The sequence below is a fragment of the Podarcis muralis genome, chromosome 6 (assembly GCF_964188315.1).
Source record: "Podarcis muralis chromosome 6, rPodMur119.hap1.1, whole genome shotgun sequence".
NCBI lineage: Eukaryota > Metazoa > Chordata > Lepidosauria > Squamata > Lacertidae > Podarcis > Podarcis muralis.
Genome location: NC_135660.1, coordinates 39,146,214 through 39,173,293, shown reverse-complemented (window position 1 = coordinate 39,173,293; position 27,080 = coordinate 39,146,214). Strand labels below are relative to the sequence as shown.

Below are 27,080 nucleotides of genomic sequence, written 5' to 3'. Positions count from 1 at the left end.
CTACGACTGACAATTTGTTTAGATAAAATGCAATTAATATACCATTTTGAAGGAGGGAAAAAAACTTACATTGGCACATAGAAGTGGCTGAGGCGAGGATTTAAAGCCGCAGCTATGCCAGTGTCGGAGCTGAAGAACAGATATTAAAAGATATAAAATTAAAGTCAAGTATCATTTTCTCCTTTTTAACCTGCAACTTGTGGGCCTAACTCCCTTCCCCTACCACCCCGCCTCCCCACATGTTCTCTCAAATATTGATTTATAAACTGAATTTTGATCTTTATCAGATGGATCTATGTCCAGTATTTTATACAGTGGACCAATCTAGGCCCCTGTGTGCATTCAGGAACTACTACTGAATATACAAGACAGAAAAACATTTCTATAGAAAAAGAGTACATAAATTTCAAAAATCAGATATACACAGTGATTGAAAACTAGTGTAAAGGCTATGAAACGGAGTAGGAAATTTAAAAAACACCTACTTTTAGCATAAAGTGTCTCGAATCGGGGATTAACAAAAGGTAGATTGGAATAAACTGGTAGATCTGTGGGTGAGGTACAGTGAGGTAGAATTTGTCCTCCTTATTCTACTGTTTGTATTAAAATTTGTTGTTATGTCACTTTGAGACTTTTGTTTGCATACAATGACAAACAAATAATAATACATTTCTCAAGAGATAAAAAAAGAAGACTTTTAAATAACAAAATTCTCTACAATGACTGGGTTAGCACTAGTGGATTACTATATTTCAGCCTCAATGTTCTTCACTAGTAAAATACAAGTATAAATTGGTTGGCTTTGGTCAGGTTTTTGTGCAAACTCTATTGCTCAGTTTTTAAATCCTTTGTTAGTATCCCCAATCTGTAATTACTCAGGTGTAGATTTGCATGTGTAGTCTCCTGAAGGTTCAATAAGATAATTGACATTGCTCTACAATTTTGCAATTGATTTCAAATGATTTCATGGTTTTAGTAAAAACATAAAAGACTCTATGCAGCATTAAGCTGTATAGCTGTAACTAGTTTACCCACTTCAGTTTGCAACATAGGGAAAATATTGACCTACCTTCCTACAATATTTCTATTGTAAGGATTACAATGTAAATGACATTTGGAGACTCTAAATGCTAAATAAATGTTATGCATTATTACAGCACACCACCAGCTGCTTGAGACAGTCTGTCCAAATATACTGTCTTGAACTATTTCTGAAACTCTGGAGAGCACAGTTGCAGAATAAAAATGGGGGGGGGGGACACCTTGATAAGCAGCAAGATACTAAGAACAGATAAGCTGACTTTCCCCATTATTCTAATAGTATTTCTGGAAACTTTAAAATGGTATATTGTAACTCTTGCAATTTTCTGTATGACCTCATCAATTCACTACTTTTTTGTTTGTTTGTGCTAAAATAATCTATATGCCAAAACTTAAGATTTAGGGTGCTAAAAATTGTATTTTGATCATTCTTATTCACACAGCATTCAAAACGTCACAAGAAATTATCTCATTTGCCAATGTTTTGGGTAAACATTTTAGGAAGCATTTTCTGTTCAATTAGTTCAGAACATCAACATACACATTGTTTATAAAAGTTATATTTGTGAAGCCAGATATTTCAGGAAGTAACCTCTATGCAACTGCCAGACAATATATGGAAAACTTGACCCTGGAAATTTGGGTGTAGCAACTCAAGACTCATTTCTAATATGATACACATTCCTTGAAAAAAATACTTAATTTGTGTTCCAGTCAGACTTCAGCTGTTACAGTTTATTTGCGCTCTGTAACCTTTGCATCTGTTTGAGCTATAATTGCACAAGACCCTGAACAGCAGGACATTTTGTATCTGTCACACAAAACGGGCTGATACAGGCATGCAGAAATAGCAAGGGATAGTAATGTTCTACTTCCATGATACCACTTCAGACTGCAGCAGTGAAATCATGCATTTGAATGCCCCCTCCTTGCCTAGTTTTGTCACAACTGTGGATTTAGGATTGCCTCTTCCAAAATTAATCTGGTTCTGAATGCATATGAAGAGGAACAGTGACATAATTTGAGATTTCTGGATTGTCAAATCTTCTGCTCCACCTCAGACTCAATGCAATAATTTATCTTCAGTATCAAGCATGGGCTTTTCAAAGCTGGGTGAGCTCAACCGAGTTGCCCTAATCACAACCTGCACTAGTTCCAGACACATGCAGGGCGTAGGAAATGGCAGGGTGAACGATAAGAGGAGGAGTTTGGATTTGATATCCTGCTTTATCACTACCCTAAGGAGTCTCAAAGCGGCTAACATTCTCCTTTTCCTGTCCTCCCCCACAACAAACACTCTGTGAGGTGAGTGGGCCTACAAGACTTCAGAGAAGTGTGAGTAGCCCAAGGTCACCCAGCAGCTGCATGTGGAGGAGCAGGGAATCGAAACCGGTTCACCAGATTACGAGTCCACCGCTCTTAACCACTACACCACACTGGACACCTTTATAGGACAGAGATGGGAAAGAAAAGGACTCAAAGATAACAGCCCAAGTTTTAAACCAGGGTGGAGCAAGAATATAGCTATGCATAGTTGTGTCACTTTACTCAGAAACCTTGGGACAATGGCTACATCTGTCACACATTTGTAGGTGTCAAATACTGGAGACACAGATGAGATAACACCTATAGAAGAGCAGACAGAGTAGGAACAACTCTCCGGGAAAGTATTTATATTGTTAAGATTTTGGACTGTGAAAATGAGGTTTGAAGCATGTACCACATCATTTCTGCAGATAATAACTGCCAAATTTCAGGCAGTCAATTTCTTAAAAAATAGACAGACAGACAGACGCACGCAGAGAGAAGTTTGTAAACAGAAATAAAGCTATGGTTGGTTAAATCTGGAATATATACAAGTTCTGAAATACTGTCCAAAAATTTAACTGTTCTACAGAGCAAAAAATTAAGGAGTGGTTCATTCATGTTGTGATGATTTGAGAGCTTTAGTGAGAAACCTTAATATACAGTCACCCTGAAAAAGGCTTGTGCCTTGCTAATTTTTTAATGAAATGTGTATCTTAACTCGTATTTTCTCCTTTTATTTTGCTTTAAGAGCAACCCTGCTTAGCCCTGGCAAGCAAATCAAAGAAAATATTCTACTATGTCTGGCCCACTGTTTCACTCACACACACAGTTATCTTAACAAAACAGTATTTTTAAAGCCCAGCAAAAGGGAATACTTGGTTTTACAGACCCCAGTAGAATGTTTCATGCTCCTTTCTTACTTTGCAGCAATGTGAGAAGATCTGACATATGTATTCTTGAGTATATCGAGACCTACTGAGCAGTGCCATGAGGTGGGGAATAACTGTAGCATCCTAAAAGAGTCAGGAGAGAAAGCTGAACATTACAACTAAAATTTTCAACACCAGCAAGCAGTTATTGTGTATACACTACATGCACTGGGTTATTCCCTTTTTCTATTGAGATTCACAAGGAAACAAACAGCTTGGAGCCTTATAATGGGATTTTTTATATATTCATAACTGACCATCTCTAACCAGTGATTTTTGAAATCTATACAGCTGTGACATTGTTCAGAAGAAATCTAGCGATAGCAGAGAATACAGTAACAGTCTCAGAATACTGACATTTCAGCTCTGCTTATAACAGACTTATAGCCTTCAGCATGGCTAAGAAATGTCTGGAAACAGAATCTGTGAAGGTAGGGTGGCCGCCAACATTTTTGGGCCCATTGGCACCACCAGTTCTGGTTCCTTCTCTCTCCCAGTCACTTTCCCTCCTCAGACCAACAGAAAAAGGAAGCAACACACACTGCTTTCCCTGAAGTCTCATTCAGTAGAATTAAAACGGATCATCTTGAATTTGCATGATTTTACACAGCGTCCCTCCCAAAACACCACAAAATTAAAGCTTACAATGAAATTCACCGATCCAGTGCTTGCTAGCATCACAACACTGATCCAGATTTAGTTTTACAAATGAATATATAATGAAACCACCAACTTATAAAAGAAAACATCTGCGGACACTGAGGTAACCTATGCTTCATTGCTAGTTTTTAGGGAATCCTCTGCAAAAATCATGTGAATCCATAATACCATCTTAAATATTTATCAGGAGGACTATCTCCCTGTTAAAGAAATTTGAGTTAAGTTGGAGTTTATTTATTTTATTTATTAAGTTTGTATACTGCCCTTCATCAAAAGATTGCATAAAAATACAATACAAGAGCACAAAATACACAACAAAACAAACCAATAAGCCCCCTCCCTCAAATGTATTTTAAACATATTTTAAATGACATAGAATGTTAATCGGTCAAAGGTCTGGTTAAAAAGAAACATTTTTGCCTGGCACCTAAAGATAAGTAATGAAGGTGCCTGGGGAGAGCATTCTGCAAATGGGAAGCCACTGCAGAAAAGGCCTATTCTCAAGTTGCCACTCTCCAGATCTCTCATGGAGGAGGCAGAACGGCCTGAGCTGGTTCATATGGAGGAGAGATGGTCCTTGAGGTATTGTAGTCCTGAGCCGTTAAGGATTCCAGCACTTTAGTTTGGGCCTGGAAATTAATTGGCAGCTAGTGCAGACGCGTCAGGATCAGTGTTATATGCTCATATTGTCTTGCCCCAGTGAGCAACTTCCACCTAAATCTGTATAAAAGTAAAATCAATGGGAGATACCCAATATCGCATGAGCAGACTTCCACTAACACAAAAGGATTTCCCTTGCTCTCTTCATCTCTGCAGCCCTCCATGCCCCTTCCACATCTCCTCCAGAGGATTCCCCAGAGAAATGCTCTGCTCCTCCATCACATACCTCTGGCTAGAAAGTTCTCCAGCATCCAATCCCAGAAACAGGCCCAGATCTTAGAATAATGAATATTTATTCACTTCTGGCTGCTCACTTAGCACCATAACAAGGAGGAGATCTGCTAACAGTAGCAACTCAGAAAAAGCAGACACACAGGAGGCTCCAGGGAAAAGTGATCTGGGGCAACCTAGCTCTTCCTTTCAGAAATGGAGTTTCTCAGATTTCTAATAAGACTCTACAAGCTGCACGTTGTCCCCTGTTTAGTAGTTTTCTTTTGAAAATGAACATAGGAACCTTTAATCCTATAAATCAGAGTTTATTTCCTCAGATATCATGATTACACTGGGTTAATGTTAACCAATTTTCCCACTGCAATTGAAACAGGTTTCTTACTAGTTCACATAAAGAAATAATTTGTGAATAATAATCTATTATCTCCCAAATATCTCCCAAAACTTAACATTGAATAAAATTGCCAATAGTTTGAGTTAAAATCCTTCAAACTCATTTTACAACACAGATAACATTGAAGTGAAACGTTTGTTTGCTTTTATTCTTGGTGTTTATACTATAGTTTTCACAAACCTCTCATATGGGCGAATAAGAGAAGGTCTCACAAATTTCTGCTGCAACAGATGGCTATGGTGACAGGCACTTACTGCAATACAGTTCACTTTTTGAATTGCCTTATATATTAGGATGGAAGATATAGGTCCTTAAGGGTTGTTGTTGTTTAGTCGTTTAGTCGTGTCCGACTCTTCGTGACCCCATTGGACCAGAGCACGCCAGGCACTCCTACTCCACAGAGCGGCAGAACTTTAGAAATTCTTTTCTAGCTTCCAGTTCCCATGAAGCCAGTTCTCCAACACACATATGCCATCGTGTGGAATCCTTTCACAATCACCATCGTTCAAAATTCTTTCAGCAACACACACTCTCATACACAAGAGTGTTCTAAATGAGCTACAATGTGTGACCAGCTATTGCAGAAAACATACCTGTTGCATATAACTTACCGTGTACAATAGTTCTTCAGGAGTTACAGGGCTGGTAAAAATGGTGCGAAGACATCTGAGGCAAGCTTCAATAAATTTAAGATCTGGCGACAGTAACCCTGTGAATACAAGTTGAGAAACTTTTTCCAGTTCTCAAATGCTGTGCAAACAAGAGGATAACAATAATGAAAATGAAGGTACCTTGTAGTAAGGCTGGTATGATATGGCAGTCCAGAAGAGATTTAACATTGTTTTCTGTACCCATTGCAAGGCTTCCTAGCACCACTGCACATTCAGTTTTCAGCTCAGTGCTGGAGGTTTCTTGCTGAAGCAAGTATAGCAACCTATACACGGAAACACAAAAGAAAAGTTTGACTTAGCAAAGCATAATTCAAACAAATAACTATTTTATGTTAAAAGTAAGCCAGTACTATGGAAAGGGGAAACACTGCTCTGTGCTAGCCCAAGTCATGAGTTAAGTGTTATACACAGAAAGGACACAATCCTACGCTGGAGACTGTCCAGTCTACATAAGATGGACTAATGGGGATAAGGAGACAATATCAGATACCAACACTAAGGAATAGGTGTGTAAGAACCAAAAGAAAATGGAAGACTGGTAAAAGCAGGGTAATATCTAAGGAATCAGAGTAGCTCTCATTTGTAATTATATTGTTCTATAAGAAAGCATTAAGCAAAATAAGTTTGAAACCTTAGAACAAATCTAGAGCACATTGTCAAAAAACAAAATCTTGTATTGAGAACCTTTTACCTTCCTAGCCTCCTCCCTGCTATCACAACTAAACGGGACCTCCAGATGCCCATTTATAAAAAGGGATATGCTATAACACAACCCTAAGGAAAGAGTTGGAATATTTTTTCCCCTCCCACTTCTGCTGAGGCATATGCAACTTGTTAGACAACAACAAATCTTAGCCCTGCCCAACATGACAACATGCAACGCTGGTGGAGCTGTCACATAACCTAGAGCAGGGGTAGGCAACCTAAGGCCCGTGGGCCAGATGCGGCCCAATCGCCTTCTCAATCCGGCTCACAGACGGTCCGGGAATCAGCGTGTTTTTACATGAGTAGAATGTGTCCTTTTATTTAAAATGCATCTATGGGTTATTTGTGGGACCTGCCTGGTTTTTTACATGAGTAGAATGTGTGCTTTTATTTAAAATGCATCTCTGGGTTATTTGTGGGGCATAGGAATTCATTCATTCCCCCCCCCCCAAAAAAAATACAGTCCGGCCCACCACATGGTCTGAGGGACGGTGGACCGGCCCACGGCTGAAAAATGTTGCTAACCCCTGACCTAGAGTTGCAGTCAATGCTGCTGTTCTGCTCACAAAGCAGACTTTCACTCATGGGACAGAACTTCCCCCTCCTCTCCCCTAAAGCTCCCTGTGTACCCTCAAAATTGGCCATGCCCACCTGCCAATCAGGTGATCAGATGACATTTAAATTGGGCCATACCACTGGCCTGATACTGATCTGGCCTTTGGAGCCAGAAAAGCTCCACACCCTGATCTATGAGATTCTTTCATAGACATACAGAAAGCACTCCTTTATTCTAGACATCAAATTCCATTAAGACTTACACTGATACAAATGATCTGTTCACTACAGCTGGAATTCACTTTAACTGTAAGCAATTGATCCTACTGCTTTATTTCATTCTATCATATGAATTCTGTCTTTATTTGGGAAGATGGTGCAGTTATTTCATAAAATGTTCTTTCAACTAAGGACTTTTAAATCTAAATGTATTTTCAGATGACTACTTTATCAGTCACCATGAATAAGGATCAGTTTTACGTCCCTCATCTTTCTGAGATGTATTTCAGAGTTTTGCAATGCAATCTTATCCATGTTCACTCGCAAATCCTACTGAATTTAATGGGTATGACCCTGTGGTAAGTGGGGCTAGGCCACATGACCCAGAAGCTGTACGCTGGCTCCCTCGGCCAATAAAGGGAGATGAGCGCCGCAACCCCAGAGTCAGTCACGACTGGACCTAATGGTCAGTCCCTTTACCTTACTTATTAGGATAGTATCCCACTTCAGAAGATCACACAAGTTCACCAGAATGCCCTCTTCCAGAAACAGCTCTGAATGCTGCCTGAGGTGCCTAATTCAGTAGCTATAGTGCCATGTGCACAATCCTTGTATACAGCCAAACTGATCAAATCAACGAAATTAACATAAAAATATGAAACACTGAATTAATATTCATGCCATTTTTAACTCACAAGAACTCAAAGTATCACTGTCAAAGTGGCTGGCTTAGGTTTGCTTGTCTAAAAGCATGTACAGCTAAATGTGTAGTTTGGCTGTCAGTATCCTGCCACTTCAGACTAAAAGATTAGGGATGGAAGGTGAAAAGCAAAAGCTGTTGCTGGTAGAATGCCACTACAAACTCGGCCCTCCAGATGTTTTTGGCCTACAACTCCCTAGCTAGCAGGACCAGTGGTCAGGGATGATGGGAACTGTAGTCTTAAAACAGCTAGAAGGCCGAGTTTGAAGAACCCTGGTTTAACTCAAGATATCAGAGGAATATTTCCTTGACCCAAAGTTTCTAAAATCATTTTTCTCCAACAATCTGAATTTGCCATTTCCCAAGAAGATTTTTAAAAGAGAGTAATTATTTAGGCTTTTTGCTTTGTCAAGGTATTTTATTCAATAAAAAAATAAACCACACAGGTAACAGTCAAGAAAGCACAACACAAATAAAACAAGTATGATGAAGTATATAATTCCAGCTATCAGTAGTTCTACAAATTTTTGTTCCAACCACTGTCTTAGGGAGAACTGCCCCATGATTTTATCCTTCTAAATGGTTAAAACATTATTTCCAAGACATATTAATATTTGATCCTATGGATCGTTTAACCTATGTATGTGCATAACCCAAACCATACTCTTGCACTCATATCCACAGAAATATTAACTATTCAAGCATTTGACCAGTAAAAAGAGATTTGGTCAACAGACTTGTCAAATAATAGATAAGGTTTTTTGTTGTTTTATTTTTAAAAATATTAACAAAAGATACTTTATCCATTAAGTTTGATACTTGCATTTTTTACACAAATTATTTTCAAACAACAAATGTATATGTTTCTAGACTCAAGTCCAATCCGCTACTTGACCTTTACAGAACAGATAGCCACAGCAGATTCTCAGGATGCTGCAATAAGTAAGAGGGAATCAAAGAGAGAGACCTATGGCCCCAATGACTGCTTGTGATCCTGTTCAGAAATACCTATGGTTCTACAAGGTGACTAGTAGAAGCAGCCTTGATATGTTGTTATTTTTGATAGTAGTCAACTGACCTAATTTGGACCAGTCAACTGACTGGCAGCCTCAACCTTATATGTATTCAGACATTCTTCCTTAACTTCCTCGTCCTATACTAATTACTGCAAGTACTTAACCACTTCGTATTTACGTTAATTATACAAACCAACCTCTTACTTTACATCCCATGCAGAGACTACAGAAAAGAACTTTCCTTAATAGGATCATGAGATTCTGTTAATTAATCCTCTTCAGAAAGAATCTCAGCAGCACATTCCACACATCTGCTTAAGACTGCACACAAAAGGTATGTAAAAAAGGTATCCCTCCCCTTTGCAAACACACACATTTTAACTCTTCCAAGCAATATGGAAAAGTGATTAACTGGATCTCTTACTGAAACAACTGAAGATAATTATGCACAGTGGATACTAGGGTTGCGACCGTGATCCGTGTGGGATGCACGTTCACAACCCGCAGCGGTGCGTCTGTGCACGCACGGGTTGCGATTCGGCACTTCTGCGCATGCACGGCCGCCGAAACCCAGAAGTAACCCATTCCGGTACTTCTGGGTTTCGGCAGGTGCATAACCCAAAAAAAACGCAGCCTGAAGCGGCTGGAACCCGAGGTATGACTGTACTCTTAACGACATTTTTATATAAAAAAATGAAAAGATGTCAAGTAGAAAAAGTCACACTTACCATACTTGACGTTATTCATACTTCACTACTAAAATTTTAATATCACACATACCCCAAAGTGTATACTCAATCACACTTTCAGGTGAGTGAACTTGTATAATGGATGTGTTTGTCACATTCACTACACTACACTTTAAGTGTAAACCTAAAACATTGAAAATATGCACAGAAAATGCAATTACTCAGATTTCACTACTACAGCTCAAAAAAGCTACCGTAGATCACATGTAGAGACAAGTCAGTATTATGGTCTGTTCCCTTCTGGCTTGGGTAAAGGAAGGAGTGAGGTAAGTGGGATTTGACCATAGCTAAACCACAATTTGTTTCACACTATAACTTACCATGATGGCAAACAGTGCCAGTATTATTAGTAGTAGCCCACAAGTAAACCCATCCAGCTATTATGCTGAACTTGTTAAAAACTCCTATGGTATAAAAGATTGAACACAAATGCAGCAGGTCTGTGCTAACTCATATGCTCTGGGTACATGAACATGTGCGGCAGCATTTTAATTCTTTGGCTCAGGTAGGTATAACTGCATAGCCTTTCCCCAAAACCCACCCTGCACCCCAAGAGTAAGGAACAGTAGTTGAAAAGAAGACTGTCCTAGGTGGTAAAGGGAAGAAAATTCAATATTACAGCAATTCCAAGCCATCACTTCTGCAGGTAGTCAATCTCAATGCTTATTCCAGAAACAAGAGTTGAAAAGGTTGCCTGTGATTATCTTTTTTTTTTATAAAGTAAACTTTAGTATCTGCAGCAGGTCCAAACAACTCCAAACACTGAGAATGAACAAGCCTAACAGGATAAGCTTAATGGAAGAAGTCACTCTGTTTATCACTATGATCAGTTTCTCACACCTAGCATGTCAAGTAGAGTCTTGCACAAACTACATAATAGCATTATAGGCTTTGGTCATCATAATCAACTACTTTGAAGTCATTAGAATCAATAGTATTATCATTTTTAGGTATCTCCCATAAGATTATTTTCTTTGTGAGGAATCTAAAGGCACTCTGATCCTCAGAACATTTTCACTAAGAGTGTGTCACTTAAAATAGAATCATCTGCTTGAAGCTAAGCTGGTCTGGTCTGGTCAGCACCAAGATCACCTGGGAATCACATGCACACTATTTGGGTTTCACATTGGAATAAAAGTGGCATATAAATGTAATAAAGTTAAAAAATAAAGAGTATTTGAAGACAGAAGTCCAATGTTACATATGAACTGTAGGATTCCATTCACCTGCTAATCAATTTGAAGTATTAGGCAATCATACATTGACAATACTGACAAATTGCCCTAGAGCAGGGGTGGCCAACTTCCAAGAGACTGAGATCTTCTCACAGAATTAAAAACTGGCAGTGATCTGCCCCTGTTTTTTAGGGGTTCAGGTCAAAGTTGCTGAGCTTTTCTTAGGGAGGGGATAAGCCCCGTTTTCTTGGGGTTCAGGTCAGAAGTGGTGGTCAAGATGGGAGGGGATAAGCCCTATATTTTTAACCTCTCTTTAAAATGAGGGTCAACTACATGTATTGTAAGCCAGTGTGTAAATGTACACAGATGCAAGCACCATTTGCTTATGAATCCTGTTCCCTTACATACCATTCCTCTTTCTCCTACATTACTATACTACAATTAGGCCAGACTTTTTAACCAAGCATGGATGATCATCTCCTATAATTTGCTTCCACTTCTGCTGACAAGTGTCATTTGTGCTTACAAATTACAGGATACAAATTAACACACCGACATAATTTATTTTTGCATGAATTTTTCTGCTAGTAAAGAACTTTTGAACATTTGCATAGCTTCTAGATGCAATCCTATGGTGTTTCATAGAACTGTAGAGTTGGACAGGATCCCATGGGTCACCTAGTCCAACTCTCTGCAAAATACACAAAGTTGTGATTATGAAGAAACTGACTGATCAAACCAGCATAACTCAGGGTCTTGGGCACTATCAGCCTCTTTACTTCCGTATCTCGTTACGGTGGAGCCCCAATTCACTGCTCCAGAAATACTGGACTATACTTATCCTGAGCACTTTCAAAACAGATTTTCCAAAAGACTCATGGATGTACAGTTTCTTTCATTACTTTTATATTCTGGTAAGCCAATAAATCATTGACAGTGAAAAATAGAGGGCATTATACATTAATATACATTTGCCAATGGATTCACAGCTGAGATATGCCAAATAACACTGCCTTTCTATAAATTGGTTTGTTTTCAGTGACTAAAAATTCCTAAGAAATAGTCACTGACAGTCTGATAAACGTTATCAGACACACAAAACTCCTTCCAGACAAACAGCCATCAGTACCTTCTGTCCAATTTATCAAAACAGAGGTACACATAAATGAGTGGGGTACTGCATTTGTTTTAGTAAGGCTACAAGAATTCAACATAAAGAATCAAGTTGTGGTGGCTGTGGAAATTGCACTCCTGTACAGTGATGCTATAGCAGGAAAGGAAAGAATGAAGATTACAACAAAAGTCAACATCCCATAAGCTGTACACATTTCCTTTGCCCAGCACAAGTCAAGAACCTAAGTTGCAGCATTCTTCTTTTATAAGTAAATTGAAACAGCACCATGTGATACAGTACATTAGTTTAAGAGTTTGTATTGAAAAATTTCCAAACTAACTCTTGTCTGAAGGTAAATTTACAAAACAAACCTTCTTGAAGTGAATGATATTAGAGGAACTTTAACATGGGCTGATTTTAGAAGTTATGCCACCTTATGCAGAAATTATGTTTGTTTTTTAATGATAACATCTAATTCATACAGAGAAGGCAGTGTCAGCAAAACCTGACAAAATTCTGAAAGATGGCCTAGTAAATGTGTGTCTTCCATGGAAGAGAGGCACAATTCAGTTAAACTTGCATATCTAAAAATACATGCTCTTGTGTCTTCAAACATCTATTTTTTAATTATCATAAAACTTAAGAGAGATTCATGAAGTGCCTATACTAAGTAGCTGAGGCATGCTGATTATGTTTATAAATGACAGTTACTGAAACTGATGTTTACACTTTTATGGGAAAAGTTTATACAGTCATACCTCGGGTTGAAATAGCTTCGGGTTGAACATTTTTGGGTTTCGCTCCACAGTGACCTGGAAGTAACGGAGCGCGTTACTTTCGGGTTTCCCCGCTCGCGCATGCGCTCAACATGTCATGCGCATGCGCGGAAGCGGCAAATTGTGACCCGCGCATGCGCAGACGTGGGTTGGGTTCGCTTCAGGATGCGAACGGGGCTCCGGAACGGATCCCATTCGTATCCAGAGTTACCACTGTACATAGCAAAATCTAATACCCACAAGATAGAAGAAAAAGACACCAACCAGTAAAAATGCTAAACAATGTTCTAAGAAATTATGGGGATAATCAGCATCAGGTAGACAGACTGAAATGCAACTATTTTGATGTTTTACGACTCAAGGGTTTTCCAGAAGAAATCAACCAGGTTCCATTCTTCTTTGGTTGGTTTTTGTGTGTGTTTGTTTTTGTTTTTTAAAATGCAACATGAAGTTAGGAATTATAAACAAACTGCAAAAGAGATGCAATACAAGACTAACAGTCAGCAGGTCTCAGAGTCCTTATGTTTATTCAGGGCTACAAAAAAAACGTGGTATGACCTACAAAAGGCATTAAACTTTGCAGCCCAAACTGAAACATCTTACAGAAATACAAAAATTATATGTTTTGTTATACATTTCTTATTTTTGGTAAGTGGGATACAGATAAAACCTAAAGCTGTTTCAAATTGCACTGAATCTTAAGAGGCTTTACTAAGCAAGTATGTTTGGGGAAGTATTTTCTGAGAAATGTGGGTATCACCCATAAAACCCAACTTTTGTAGTATAAATGTGTCTGCATAATTCGTTTTATACTAGGAACTGGACATACTAATCTCAGTTACAGTGAAGAAAAGACAAATGCAATGACAGACAGTCAAATTAAAGTGCCAATATCTTAATAGCTTAACTTGAGACCTGCTGTGAATCAGTGAAAAGGAGAGTAGCAGAGGACATACCTTGGAACTGCTCCCAAAACAATCAAGTTGGCTTTTTGTTTGTTGTTTCCAATTACAGCATTTTTCATATCTCTGTAAATCCAGAAAGAGAAAGACCCTAGTAAATTATGCTGAGGTACTAAGGGCTCAATTTTGCAGAATTTAGTTCCACCAAAATCAATAGTCTCTAAAAAAGCTAAGCACTAAAAAAAACCAAAAAACCCAAGCAACAGTCCCCACGACTTTCAGTAACAATTTGAATCTCTGGTATTTTTCTGTGACCCAGTTATTTAAATAACAGAGATGTTCATTCTCACATACTGGGGTGAGCTGAGGTGAAGAAATCATTGACAAGGACAGTTATCAATATCAAGAAAATAAGGATGTACAGAGTCAGTGCACAGTCAATGAAAAAATGGAAAGGAAATATGTAATAAGATGAGAACCTATCTTGTCTTGAATTTAAAACCAAAGTAGAATGAAATACTGAAATATTTTCCTCAGTGGAAATTACAGTCATACAAAGCTTCCTTGATGCTAATCTTTATGCCAACCATCAACTTTCAATCATATTTATGATGCAGCACCACACACTTGTAGCTACTCTCCTCAAACCTTTTCTAGTCTCTTCCAGCAATTTCCTCATTCCAACTTCAATTCAAACATAGTGAATGTAGACTTATTTCCTATCATCATCTTACCTTTTCTGCATTTACAGAAAGGCTATTTGCCTACTTCTCTCTATATTTTTATCAGTCAATTTGATACCGAAAAGAAATTAATCTTTTGGAACCAAATAAAGTGATAAGAATTTTAGAGGACGACAACACCGTTTGTTCCTCTAAAAACAATTGATAGTACAATTCAAATACCCCTTCAAATATTATGCAGAAGCAACAAAGAATGCTCAAGTGACTGTCTTTCCACACTTTTGAGTAAAGAGATGAACATTTAGCTATGATATCACATTAACTCCCCAAGGTGACACTGATCTCTTATGATGACCTTATTAACTTAGTAACTGTTTCCTACTTGAAAGCTTTCTCATCTTTGGATTGGAAGAAAAAGTTCATCAGTTTTAGATTTAAGTAAATATTTTAATAACAAAATTACAGTGCTAAAGTTTCCAATTGAACGACTACGTATTTTCTAGCATGCCATTGCTAAATTTCGTAGAGTTGTGAATTAAAGAGATTAAGGTTGTAAAACTAAACACACTTTCAAGGGAGAAAGCCTCAAAGAAGGAAGTCCCACTGTGCGCAGAGTAAGCCCTGTACTGCAAGTCTTTGAATAATTTGCAACAGTCATGAGCTTTATATCATTGAAGTAGGTCAGCCCTGGCCACCAACCACAGGGGGAGAAAGTAATGTTACTCACTAGCAATACTCTTAGCCTCACTCCCACCCCATCCGCCCTGATACCGAGGCCCCCCCAAACCACATGGTACCTATAGAGGGACTTTTGAATCCCAGCAGAAGGGGAACACATGGGCAGGGAGTCCTGTAATCTGAAATCAGCCCGTGACATGCTAGAGACTGTTGTAGCCAAAATTGAAAAATTGCAATTCCCAGCAATTGCTCTTTGGAGCCATACTACCTCCCATGCTACAAGCAGAACAATGCTTTTGATTATCATAAATTTCATATAGTTTTAGAATACAGTGGTACCTCGGGTTACAGACGCTTCAGGTTACAGACTCCGCTAACCCAGAAATAATACCTCAGGTTAAGAACTTTGCTTCAGGATAAGAACAGAAATTGTGCTCTGGTGGCGCGGCGGCAGCAGCAGCAGCAGCAGCAGCAGGAGGCCCCATTAGCTAAAGTGGTGCTTTAGGTTAATAACAGTTCCAGGTTAAGAACGGACCACCGGAACGAATTAAGTTCTTAACCCAAGGTGCCACTGTAATAAGGTGCAAGATTATGCACAACTGTATCAGTAACTGGGAAGGTGTGTTGATATGTCGATGTCAGCTGAGAAATTTATTAAATAGTTTTACACTTAACTGCTTTAATTTTTATCTCCGACTTTAAAATTATATTTTATACAATATGTTATACAATAAATATGTTATATTTTGGATAATAGTAACAATACTGATAATATTATGGGTGACATTCAATGATGTCTGCCCACTTGTGCAACAGAAATTCACTTGTGCAATGGGACTTTAGTTTCTTGTTTCCCTCTCCAGCTCCCCATGTACTCCCAAAATCTGCTCAAGGGTCTACTAAACCTCCAAATCTGATTCTGGGGGCATGCAGGGAGCTGGGAGCAGGAAGGAGAAGCCGTGTTGCTTGAGTGGACATTCGCAAAGTTGCATCTCACCATATGCAACTAGGTCACTAGATATTACTTCGTTCAAAGTCAACTATTGAGTTCATGGCTAAAACAGGATTTGTTTCTGGGACCCTCAGCTTGCTATGGGTCCGGGACCTAGATAACAAAGGAAAAATTGTGTCTTGTTCCATGAAGATGATGGAAGACATGTGGCCAGAATGAGTTCCTTTTCTTCCTATGTGATAGAATTCCACAAAGATCAAATACATTCTGGATCTGAATATCAAAGGAGATGAAGGAAGTACCAGGATATTGTTAGGATTCTTTCCCCGTGTTGCAATCATGGGGTTGTTTTTATCACATGACGGTGTATGTTTTCATTCCACATTGTGGGAAGTGACGGAGACAGGATGTTTTTATTACTGTGTTTCCATGATGTAGGATTTTTATCCTTTGTTCTTTCCCTTTCCTGTTTGAAGCTGATGAGGAAGGAGCTGAGTTAGAATGCTCTGAGTGTATTATATGTAAATAAAGTAGTTTAGCCAAAATGCTACGCTACTGAGTCTGTTACGCTGACTGCCTATACTCTGCTGTTCCTAAGTGTGCTGATGCCTCTGAAGCATCAGCCGCTGTGATGTTTGGGCTGGAGAAAGACTTTGAGTCTTCCGAACGACTGACCAGGAGGGAGAGAAGATGCCAGCCGGGCATGTGTCTCTGCTGGATTCCTACTTGTGTGTAGGACCTCCTGACAGATATACAGTAGTTTTACCAATGATCAAACACAATTTTATCTGGCTAAGTACAGCAAGAAATCTCTATTCTGTATACTGATGAAGCCAGAATGGCCATTGCACAAGTATGAAGTACAATTTAAGAGAAAAATGACGATTGCAAGTTCTGGCACAAACTGAGATGCATCCCCCAACTCCTCCCCATTCTGCGAAGAAAATGGAGGCATTTAATGCATACTAGATATAGGCAGGTGCTGCTAAAGAATGGTGAACAGAAGCCATCTGCTTCTGCATTCAGTGCTATAAGCTTCATTACAAAACCTATCTGCAATATACATTTCCTAATATCTACCTACTGGCAATAAAATATATCCTTGTAGTCTTTCCCCATGGCAGTCCCTCCTCCCATCTTAAAAAGTAATTTGACAGCTCCACTCAAGTAAAATTAGTTGTAGTCACCTTGTGAAACCATAACATTATATTTAAACCAAAGTGACACCTTCAAACAAAGCATTTTGCAGTCCTAAAGAATGTAGATCCAGTCAAGCTATGCTCATATGCACTTGCAAATACGGCACATGAATACAGTGGTGCCTCGCAAGACGAAATTAATTCGTTCCGCAAGTTTTTTCTTCTTGCGAGTTTTTCGTCTTGCGATGCACGGTTTCCCATAGGAATGCATTGAAAATCAATTAATGCGTTCCTAGGGAAACCACCTTCAGACCAGGTCCGGGGACAGTCTGTTCCCCGACCTCTTCTGAAGGCTGGGGGGGGGGGGGACAAGGGCTTTTTTCCCACTGCCAGCCTTCAGAAGGCTGTTCTGAAGGCTGGCGGTGGGAAAAAAAGCCCTTCTTCCCACCTCCCGCCCCGCAAGCTCCGGGGACAGGAGGGCTTTGCTGCCGACCGCCAGCATTTTAAAAGCCCCTGCTGTCCCGGGGCGATTTTAAAATGCTGGCGGGCGGGAGCGAAGTCTCTGCTGTCCCGGGGAGATTTTAAAATGCTGGGGGGCGGGAGCGAACGCTTCGCTCCCGCCCGCCAACATTTTAAGATCGCCCGGGGCAGCAGAGACTTCTCGCCCAAAGCAAGGGGAGCTCTCCGAATGGCTCCCCGTTCTTCGGGCGACAGGCTGCCGCCCCAAGCCTCGCGCACCCGGCGGGACCTCCTGCCGGGTGCGCGAGGCTTACAGACACTCGCCCGAAGCAGGGGAAGCCCTCCGGAGGGCTCCCCGTGCTTCGGGTGACAGGCTGCCGCCCCAAGCCTCGCGCACCCGGCGGGACCTCCTGCCGGGTGCGCGAGGCTTGCAGACACTCGCCCGAAGCAGGGGAAGCCCTCCGGAGGGCTCCCCGTGCTTCGGGTGACAGGCTGCCGCCCCAAGCCTCGCGCACCCGGCGGGACCTCCTGCCGGGTGCGCGAGGCTTGCAGACACTCGCCCGAAGCAGGGGAAGCCCTCCGGAGGGCTCCCCGTGCTTCGGGTGACAGGCTGCCGCCCCAAGCCTCGCGCACCCGGCTGGACCTCCTGCCGGGCGCGCGAGGCTTGCAGACACTCGCCCAAAGCAAGGGGAGCTCTCCGAAGGGCTCCCCGTGCTTCGGGTGACAGGCTGCCGCCCCAAGCCTCGCGCACCCGGCGGGACCTCCTGCCGGGCGCGCGAGGCTTGCAGACACTCGCCCAAAGATTTTAAAATGCTGGGGGTCGGGAGCGAAGCGTTCGCTCCCGCCCGCCAGCATTTTAAGATCGCCCGGGGCAGCGGAGAAGTCTCCGCTGTCCCGGGAAGGCAGGCGGGGGGGAGCAAAGACTTTTGCCCCCCGCCAGCCTTCAGAAGAGGTCCAGGACCTCTTCTGAAGGCCGGCTGTGGGCGAAAGTCTTTGCTCCCGACCGCCAGCAATTTAAAACAGGTCCCCGGAGATTTCCCTATGGGCTTTCGTCTTGCGAAGCAAGCCCATAGGGAAATTCGTCTTGCGAAGCGCCTCCAAAACAGAAAACCCTTTCGTCTTGCGGGTTTTCCGTCTTGCGAGGCATTCGTCTTGCGGGGTACCACTGTACTGCTTCCGAAGGCTCACAGGTGAAAATCTTTGGAGCAAAGGGTTCCAACTAGACCAATTAAGAGTTAAAATGCTTTGTTTTTGGAACACAGACAGCTAAATGTAGGTGAAATCAAAGTGGTGTCCTAAAGGCTATTTTGCTTAACCAAAAGGGAAGGATTTTAGAGCAATAATCCACCTTAGAGAAGGGTGGCCACCATTTTTACTCCATCACAAAATGGGAAATGATAACATATGTAATACTTTTCTAGTTTTATAGCCGTATGGCATATACACAAATTATTTAACAAAGTCATTGGTCATGAAAGTGATTACAATCTCTTCTAGATAAAAAATAGAAATATTTTTCCCCAATGTACTGCAATTTTTGTTCTACTTCAGATTTTTTTCTACTTCTGCAGATGGAATTTCACATGAGGATAGCAATTTGGAATTCAGTAAGTCACTAAAACATACAGAATTCCACACACACATATGACCAAAATCACAGAACAAGAAAAGGCAACAGAGAAAAGATTGCACTATTCAAATGTTTATGGACAAAATCTTGTAAGTGCTCAACAAATGCCAAATATGTTTCTGTGTTCAGAGAAAAGGACATGGTGGTCTTAAGACACTACACTCCCAAGTTTACAGATAAGATACACGTAAGATGTGAAAAAATAGTGCCATATAAATATCTTCATTATAGGATAGCTATACTGATAGATTAATAAGCATGCACTATCACATATCCCAAACAGGGAAGCTTCCACCTCCAAAGTAGGAAATTCGGTTTTACTGACAATCACAGAACATTTCAGTGCAACGAAAGCTGACAAATATCACCTTATTTCAGCATACCTGCCACAAAACTAGTTTACATTGTCAGTTTACCAGAGGTACATATTTTGATGTATATGCACTAATCCCCTATTAAAGTGTCTGGAGAAACTGGCTAACAGATTAATATACTAAAACAGCTGTAACTACCTAAAGTCCAAGGCTTGGGAAGGAGAGGAGCATTTGAATTGTTCTGAGATTTGCATAAAGAGCTGGAGAAGGGTCAGAAGATTATATATTTTAGGGCATTTGTACCTCACTCTTCAGCCAAAAAGGCTCCCAGTTTAAATACAATCCAACAAGACAGTCCCTACTCATGGGCTTCCAATCTTAAAAAAACACACAACAACACACATAGGCAGGGAAAGAAGAGGAAAATCAAAATCAAAACTCAGGCACCAATTTCTAAACAGTTGTTCCTGGCAAATTTCAGGGGCAGAAGGTGTTTGATGGAGCTGGACCTCCAGCAAAGCTGATGGAATGAGCCTTCTGCTTCCTATCGCTTCCACTTAGGCTGCCCAATGGAATGGCTGCCCCAAGGTGACAGTTGAGGGGAGAGGACTGATGGAGTTGGCCTGTCACAGCAAAGCTCATGGAATGGCTTGAAAGCATTACTCATTTGAAAGCTATGGGTCAAATCATGTGGGGGACATAGTATCCTCAGTCACATATGCTATTAGTTTTCCTCCTTTGTGTAATAGTGTTATTTGCAGGAGTGAGATTATTTTTTAACAGATCAAGAATCAAATTGAGAAATTTATTTTCCTGGTTTACTTTTCCTGTTCTGAAAAGACCAGCAACTTTTGTTTCAACCTCTCACTGAAATCTTTCCAATTCAGATGGTAACTGCAAGAATGCTAGCTAACAAATGGTGGCAGAATTAGCTTCCACCCCCCTTCCCACCCAATCGCCTTTCCTTGTGTGTCATGCCCTTTAGGTTGCAAGACTGAGGGAAGGAGCTGTTTTATTGCTGATATTTGTAAGCCACTCTGGGAGCCTTCTTTGGCTGAAGAACTGAATAAAAATAGTTTAAATAAATATACATTGGATAGCTACTAAGAAGTATCTTTGTACAACCTAGAAATATAATATAATCCATGCCCACAAGCATGAAAAATTCTATCTTCTTAAAGATCGTTTATTTGAAGTTTAATCTTTCTGTCCAATGCTGCACCTGTGGGGTTCTGCTGCTGAAAAAGGACTTCTGTATTCCCGCCCCCCACTCCGGCTGGGGTCTATAAAATCTGTTCTAGGCCGTTCCTAACACTGGGGCACTTATCTTCAGAGTGCAAGGGGATGAAGGTGACAAGAGAGGGAGAGAAAGCCCCACGGAACACATAAAAGAGCTGCAGTACTGGACACAGTCCTAAGCATCCAGACCTTTCCAGAAGCAAGGACTAGTGGATACTAGGCAATGCTGTTTTACCAAGATGATGCTTGGCTTCTAGAGTCATAAATATCAAACTTTGAGAACCAAACAAATTGCAGAGCACATGATTTGGAGGGTATAGGAAAAGAATGCAAGAATAGTTTCTCCTTCTCTGACATGTGAAAGAGATGCTAAAGCTTGAGGCCTGCCATATCGAATTCACAACAGAGGAAGAAACCATAGTTTCCTTCTTGTGTCTGAACTGTGCTAGTATATTATTTATAATAATCAATTTCATAAATCAGAGTCTCCAAAAAACAACACCACAGCCTTACCTCATTAGCCTCATTTGGACTGTATGCTGAATCAGTTTAGCATTATGAGAAGGATCCTGTGTGAGTGTCAAATATATGAGCTCCCTGTCCCAAATGGCTTTTTTTGGTTTTGTTTCCCAGTGCATATAAAAGTTATGCTTACACTACTGTAAGCCAGGCCCCCCTAGCTGCAGAGGCGGGAGGAGAAAAACCTGGCTCCAACCCTAGCCAGCTCCGCTCCTGTGGCTAGAAGAGGGCCGGCAGTGTGGGGCTTTCTTCCCCTGGAAATGGCCGGGCTGCTTACAGCTGCATCCATATTGCAAAGTGCAATAAGTGTGTCTGTATTTTAAAATATTCTATGTAGGGATTCTCATCCCAAGTGCATGTGAGTACTAGCATGGGACAGCAAAGAAGGAGATTTCTATCAGGCTTGGAAGATAAAGCAATAAATACAATTCAAAAAGTAACTTAGAGACCTTCATACTATCAAAAGAAAACGTGTTATCCTGACCATATCTACTCAAAAGTAAATATCTCTGACTTCAATGCAGTCGGTACTGCAGCCTTAGTAAAGAAGAGAATTGTTACCTATTCTACATGAAGGTAGTATCAAAATACATTTCATCAGTAACACTTCAAGTAAGTGATGCACAGCTATACACCTGTAAAAGCAAGCTCTGGAAAAGCTTCACACAAACCCACAGAACTAATGGCAAGATAACATACAAGTAGATATTACTTACATGACACCCTGCAGGACATTTTGGGGATCAGGATCAAATAATCTGTCAACATAGTGGCGACTGCTAGCCGTGACTTCCTGGAAGCAAAGACATTTACAGACATTTAGCATTCTAAAATTAAATACTCAAGGAAGCAACAATACATAGGAAGCTAACACACTGATTTAATTGAGTATTTTGTATGCATTTTCCAACAAATGTGAGCTCAGAACAACTCACAAAACAGTGGGCAATGCCTGACCATCAGTGAAACTAACTTCTGCACATGCAGCAGGCCTTCCCCTCCCTCTCTTCCCCGATACAGACCCCACACACCAACCTAGTAGGGGGCTTCAAGGGAGGACAGGAATTCTGCTCACAGTGTTGCATATCACCCCATTTATAAATACATCGGTGAGCATGTTTTGATTCTTTGCACTGAAATAAACCATTATGCTTAACAATAATTCCTGTAAGAAATATAAACCTATGCCAGTTTAAGCACAAGCATTATAGACACTCAGGAGCCATGCTTAGTTATAAGCAATTATCAGAAATAGTCAGATATTGCTTTCAGATTTATTAGATGAACATCATCCACTAGTGAGCTACTGTTCAACTGAAGCCCTATGTGTACTTTCCAAGTTCACAGAATAGATATGAAGAACTAATTTCAGAATGTGCCTAAGTATTTCCAGCATCTTAAAGACATTTTGCTCTGCAGAGAAATAACATTGTAACCTGCTTTTTTGCTGGTTTTTTTAAACCCCTAGTTTGATATTAAGTCTGTCAACATTTCCTAGCTTATTTGCATTTCCAGTCAGATTCTATATGTGTATAGTCAGATGGAAATCCTACAAATCCAAGCAACTTGTTCAAGATTGCACTTTAGTTCCTCCTGGATTGTTAGCAGGCTCTGCATAATTAGATGGGCTCTTTTGGGTGAGAGGAGGAAGTTAGGCTTAAAGCAGGGGTCGGCAAGGTTTACCTCGCCTGGGCTGGCTCACTGCAGCAGAAATCCCTCCCTGGGCTGGATTGTGCGCACCCGCGATTTCCGGCATCTGTGCAGACGCGATTTCTGGCGCCGCAGAAGCGAGTCCCCACGCTGCACTGAGCCAGTTTAGCACAGTGCGCGGGAACTCACCGAGCGGGTGGCTCGGTTCGGGAGTGGCTCAAGGGCTGGTTAAATGGTCCCCGTGGGCCGCTTGTGGCCCATGGGCCTTAGGTTGCTGACCCCTGGCTTAAAGAGTTGGTTTGTGTGCTTGCAAGGGGTTACAGGTAAATTGGCTGCAGACAGCCACTCTCCTTATTTCTCAGCAAGGGGAGGGCAAACAAAGCAAGGAGAGACTGTGAAAGATAGAGTTTGCTGGTTTGAGGGAGGGCTTTGGAGGTAGGGAGGAGTGAGAGAGCAAACAAAACAAAAGAGCTGGTGCCTGCAAAGTACCTGCAAAGTATCCATTCAGCTGAGCTACCCCCGGGAAGCTGTCAAGTCTCCACCTTTTGTTCACAGGTATATTGCCTTGTTGAAACACTTATCAGGATATCATTTCGATGCCATTTCAATACCAGCAATTTCTTGCACAGCCCTATGGCTGGCAAGCTTTTTCTTACTGATCTTCCCATAGGTGAATCTGGGATAAGTTCTGGAGGGTTTCCACAGAACACAGTTTAAAGCCATTGGCCAATAGCATACAGATTATACTCCAGTTTCACTTAAAACCCAATGTTTTCCCCAGCAAATGACTAGATCTCTTTGCCAAGAAATTAAAGATTCTGGACAAAACGTTAATGTGGAAATAACTTTTTCCTTTCATAATTAATATGAACATGGCTCTCATATATATACTTTCAAGACCAAGCATGAGCAGAGGAGTTGGCTACTGATTTCAGCATACAATATCTCCAACTCCATCATCTTCTTTATTTATTATCTTTCACACACTAAGTCTGACCATTACCTGTACTTATACCAGGGTGCATCTCCCTTTTCAGGTGCCATGAACTAGAATGGGACATTTGATGACTGAAGCAACTGGAAAACTCTGAAGCTGGCATTACAAATTTAAAATATTTTCTAGTACTTGCTAGAGCTAGCACTTCAGCATTTGGTGCTGCTGCCTATGAATCTGATTTTATTGGGTTATTACATACATGAGCCCATTCACTCCTAAAATCAAAGTGCTCTTTGAATTTTATTTAATATTTGTATAGTGCTTTTCCAACAAGCAAGCCAACCCTATCTCTTACCTAGGGTATATGCACTCCCCTGCCATCTCTCACCCTGTGGAGGTGGGGGTGAGAGAGAGACTGGTTCCACCAACAGGCTCTCTCACCTTGGGGCAGCCAACCTACTGAATAGTCATTTAATCCCATATTGTAATAACAGAGCCTAGAGAGAAAATGGGGAAACACCCTCACCCCAATTCTCATTCCTGTCACCTATGGTGGAGGAGCAAGATCCACAGGAATGCAGACAATCTCATAGTGGAAGGAGTGCCACCACAATGCTTCTAGACTTCCAATTTGTTGCTATGCAGCAGGAAAAGATAAAAGGTTCTGCCAGGATTCTGAGGTGGAACTATCCAGAAAACTTGGGATGCAGCAGCAGAAGAGATTTTCTCCAAATCTTTTAATCCAAGTAGCAGTTCTCCATCTATGTGGGCAACTTCATTAGCTATCCAGTTCTCCCAATAACTGACCAACAAGCTCAACCTTGATGGATAAGACTTCAAAATAGAGAGAGGGAGACAGAAACTAGCCTATTCAATGCAGATAGGTGTTTTATAGATATTTTTTACAAAAAGCTTTTGACAGAAAAAGCAGCACTATTAAGTTTAGCATTAATAAAAACTGCCCATAATTCAACTTAAGCTTTTATTTATTTCTCTGAAGCTGATACTTACCTGTAAAGGTGGCTATATGAATACCTGAATTATACTTGTCTGCAACTTTTAGGGCCTCCATCTGACTGTCTAAGGTAGCAATTTGTAAATGATGGCTCATTTTTGCTCTTTGAAGAGATATGTACCAAGATTGCCAGAAGTGAAAAAGCATCAAGTAAATGGAAGATCTGCAATAGTCTCAAGGAACAAAGTGTACAGCATCTCAGAGACTAACAGGTTTAGTGCGGTTAACACTTTGTAAACTGTACCACCCCGTGACATCTTGCAGGAGATGTGGAATGTTGTGCAAACTGCTCTTATTGTAGGGTTTCACCATCCAGATCATAGAAGCAGAGTTTGAAGGACCTCCAAGGCTCAGCTAGTCCAACCCCTTGCAATGCAGGAATGCAGTAATCTCAACTAGATCATAGAAAGACACTATGAGACACTAAGTTTAAAAGTTTTACAAAGTTTGTTCAACTTGACTGCCCTGGTTTTTAGCTTGGATCAAGCATTGTTTTACACATAAGAACTATCAAAATGAAGTTAAGATCACTACATTAGGTAATAACCCTTTTCTGCAATTAAGAAATATTTTTCTTTTTCTACCAAACTAGGCAATGCTTTCTGTCCCAATCTAATTCAAGAGGGAGATCCAAGAGAATTGTAGCATTTTTGTCATAAGAGTAAAAAACTTTGATATGGTTTGTAATCAAGCCTGACTGCTGCCAGGGAATGAGAATGGAATCATAAATGAGTCCACACAAGCAAGAGACAGCAAACCAGGATGGAACAGAACAAGTTGACAGAAGTTGACCCAGCCCCTGGCAAATGTAATCAAAATTTTCAATTCAATTTCTTACTTGGGTGAGTTGAAAGAAAGCTTGTACACAAACCTCAATCCAGGTAAGTTAGTTTAAATTCATTCATTTCTATTGGTTTTAACCACAACTCACTTCCTGTGCATAAGGTTCAACAAGCAATAGAACATGTAGCTACTGAGAAGAGAGCCCCTCTCTTTTCAGGGTAAAAGTGGGAGGAATTGTCAGTTTTTGTACAAAGTCAGCATCCCTATGGATGGATATTGAAACTGGGATACTGGAACTGGAACAAACTTTCTTTAAAAGATCTGGACATACAAGTCCAACAAGTTAAGTGGCCAAGTTTGCACTGATGCCTAAGTCACACAGTACACCTCCACTAAGACTGGACAGCTGCAGCAGGACCTTCATGAACCTGGCACATGGGCAAGAGAACACGAAGGCAGAGTGTGCATTGAATAATGCTACATTTAGAGGGTACAGTCGCGTTGCAATGGGGACTTCCTTTTGTGCATTGTGAAATAGTACAGTAAAAATTAAAAAGTAGGAATAACCACGCAAGGCCATAAGTAGCACAGGAAAAGAATGCAGCTGGGAAAGCTATTCACTCCCACAAGAATCCAACGAGGCCGGTTGCCATCATGCCTGTGACATCTGAGCAGGGATTAAACGCAGAAGTGGTCTGACGCGGCACGGCTAGCCGTCGCCCTCCCTCCCACCCCCGGCCGCCCTCTCCTTCCCACGGACGTCCGCCAAGGGGAAAGGGAGCCAGTGCGAAGACGAGGCCGCGGGGGGAGGCGAGGGCGAGGACGGGACGGGCAACCAGCGAGGGCGGGACCCGCGGCGGGCAACCTAAGGAGGCAGTCCCTCGCTCGCCCCGCCAGGCACCCGCCGCCTCCAGGCCAAGGTAAGGGAGAGCCGCCCCACGGAAGCCTCGCCGCGCCTCACTCACTTCCCCGGGACCGGCGGCTGCTCCGGCTGCCGCCGTTGCCGCGCCGCCCCAGGCCTCCACTCACCGACAAGACACTCATGCGGAGCGGCGTCTCCAACACACACGCCATCTTGGTGCGCGCCAGAAGTGCTAGCCGGTCAACCCCACGCGAGAGCCGGAGCCACGACTGCTGTTGCTGCCGCTGCCGCCGCCGCCGCCGCTACCGCCATGCGCGGCCACATCGCCGGGAGAGGAGAGCGAGGAGAAGCGAGTACGCCCCGCTCGGCTCGAATCAGCTAACGAAAAAAACAAACTGCTTCTCCGTGAGGCGGA

At 41.4% G+C, this 27,080-nt stretch overlaps 1 protein-coding gene across 3 annotated transcripts in view; it reads right to left on the bottom strand.

The window, feature by feature from the left end:
* Positions 1 to 27,065, bottom strand: part of ARMC8 (armadillo repeat containing 8) — a 52,983-nt gene extending 25,918 nt beyond the window's left edge. The window contains exons 1-7 of one of the 3 annotated variants that reach the window (XM_028730796.2): positions 26,833 to 27,064; positions 22,135 to 22,211; positions 13,860 to 13,931; positions 6,015 to 6,157; positions 5,835 to 5,932; positions 3,270 to 3,362; positions 70 to 129 (exon numbers count right to left, since the gene is read on the bottom strand). In XM_028730796.2, the coding sequence (XP_028586629.1) occupies positions 70 to 129; positions 3,270 to 3,362; positions 5,835 to 5,932; positions 6,015 to 6,157; positions 13,860 to 13,931; positions 22,135 to 22,211; positions 26,833 to 26,877 (588 nt within the window). In that variant the 5' untranslated portion in view covers positions 26,878 to 27,064. Of the gene's footprint in view, positions 1 to 69; positions 130 to 3,269; positions 3,363 to 5,834; positions 5,933 to 6,014; positions 6,158 to 13,859; positions 13,932 to 22,134; positions 22,212 to 26,832 lie in introns of all 3 variants that reach the window. The other 2 variants (XM_028730798.2, XM_028730797.2) reach the window with 2 other exon arrangements.
* Between the last annotated feature and the right edge of the window lie 15 nt (positions 27,066 to 27,080).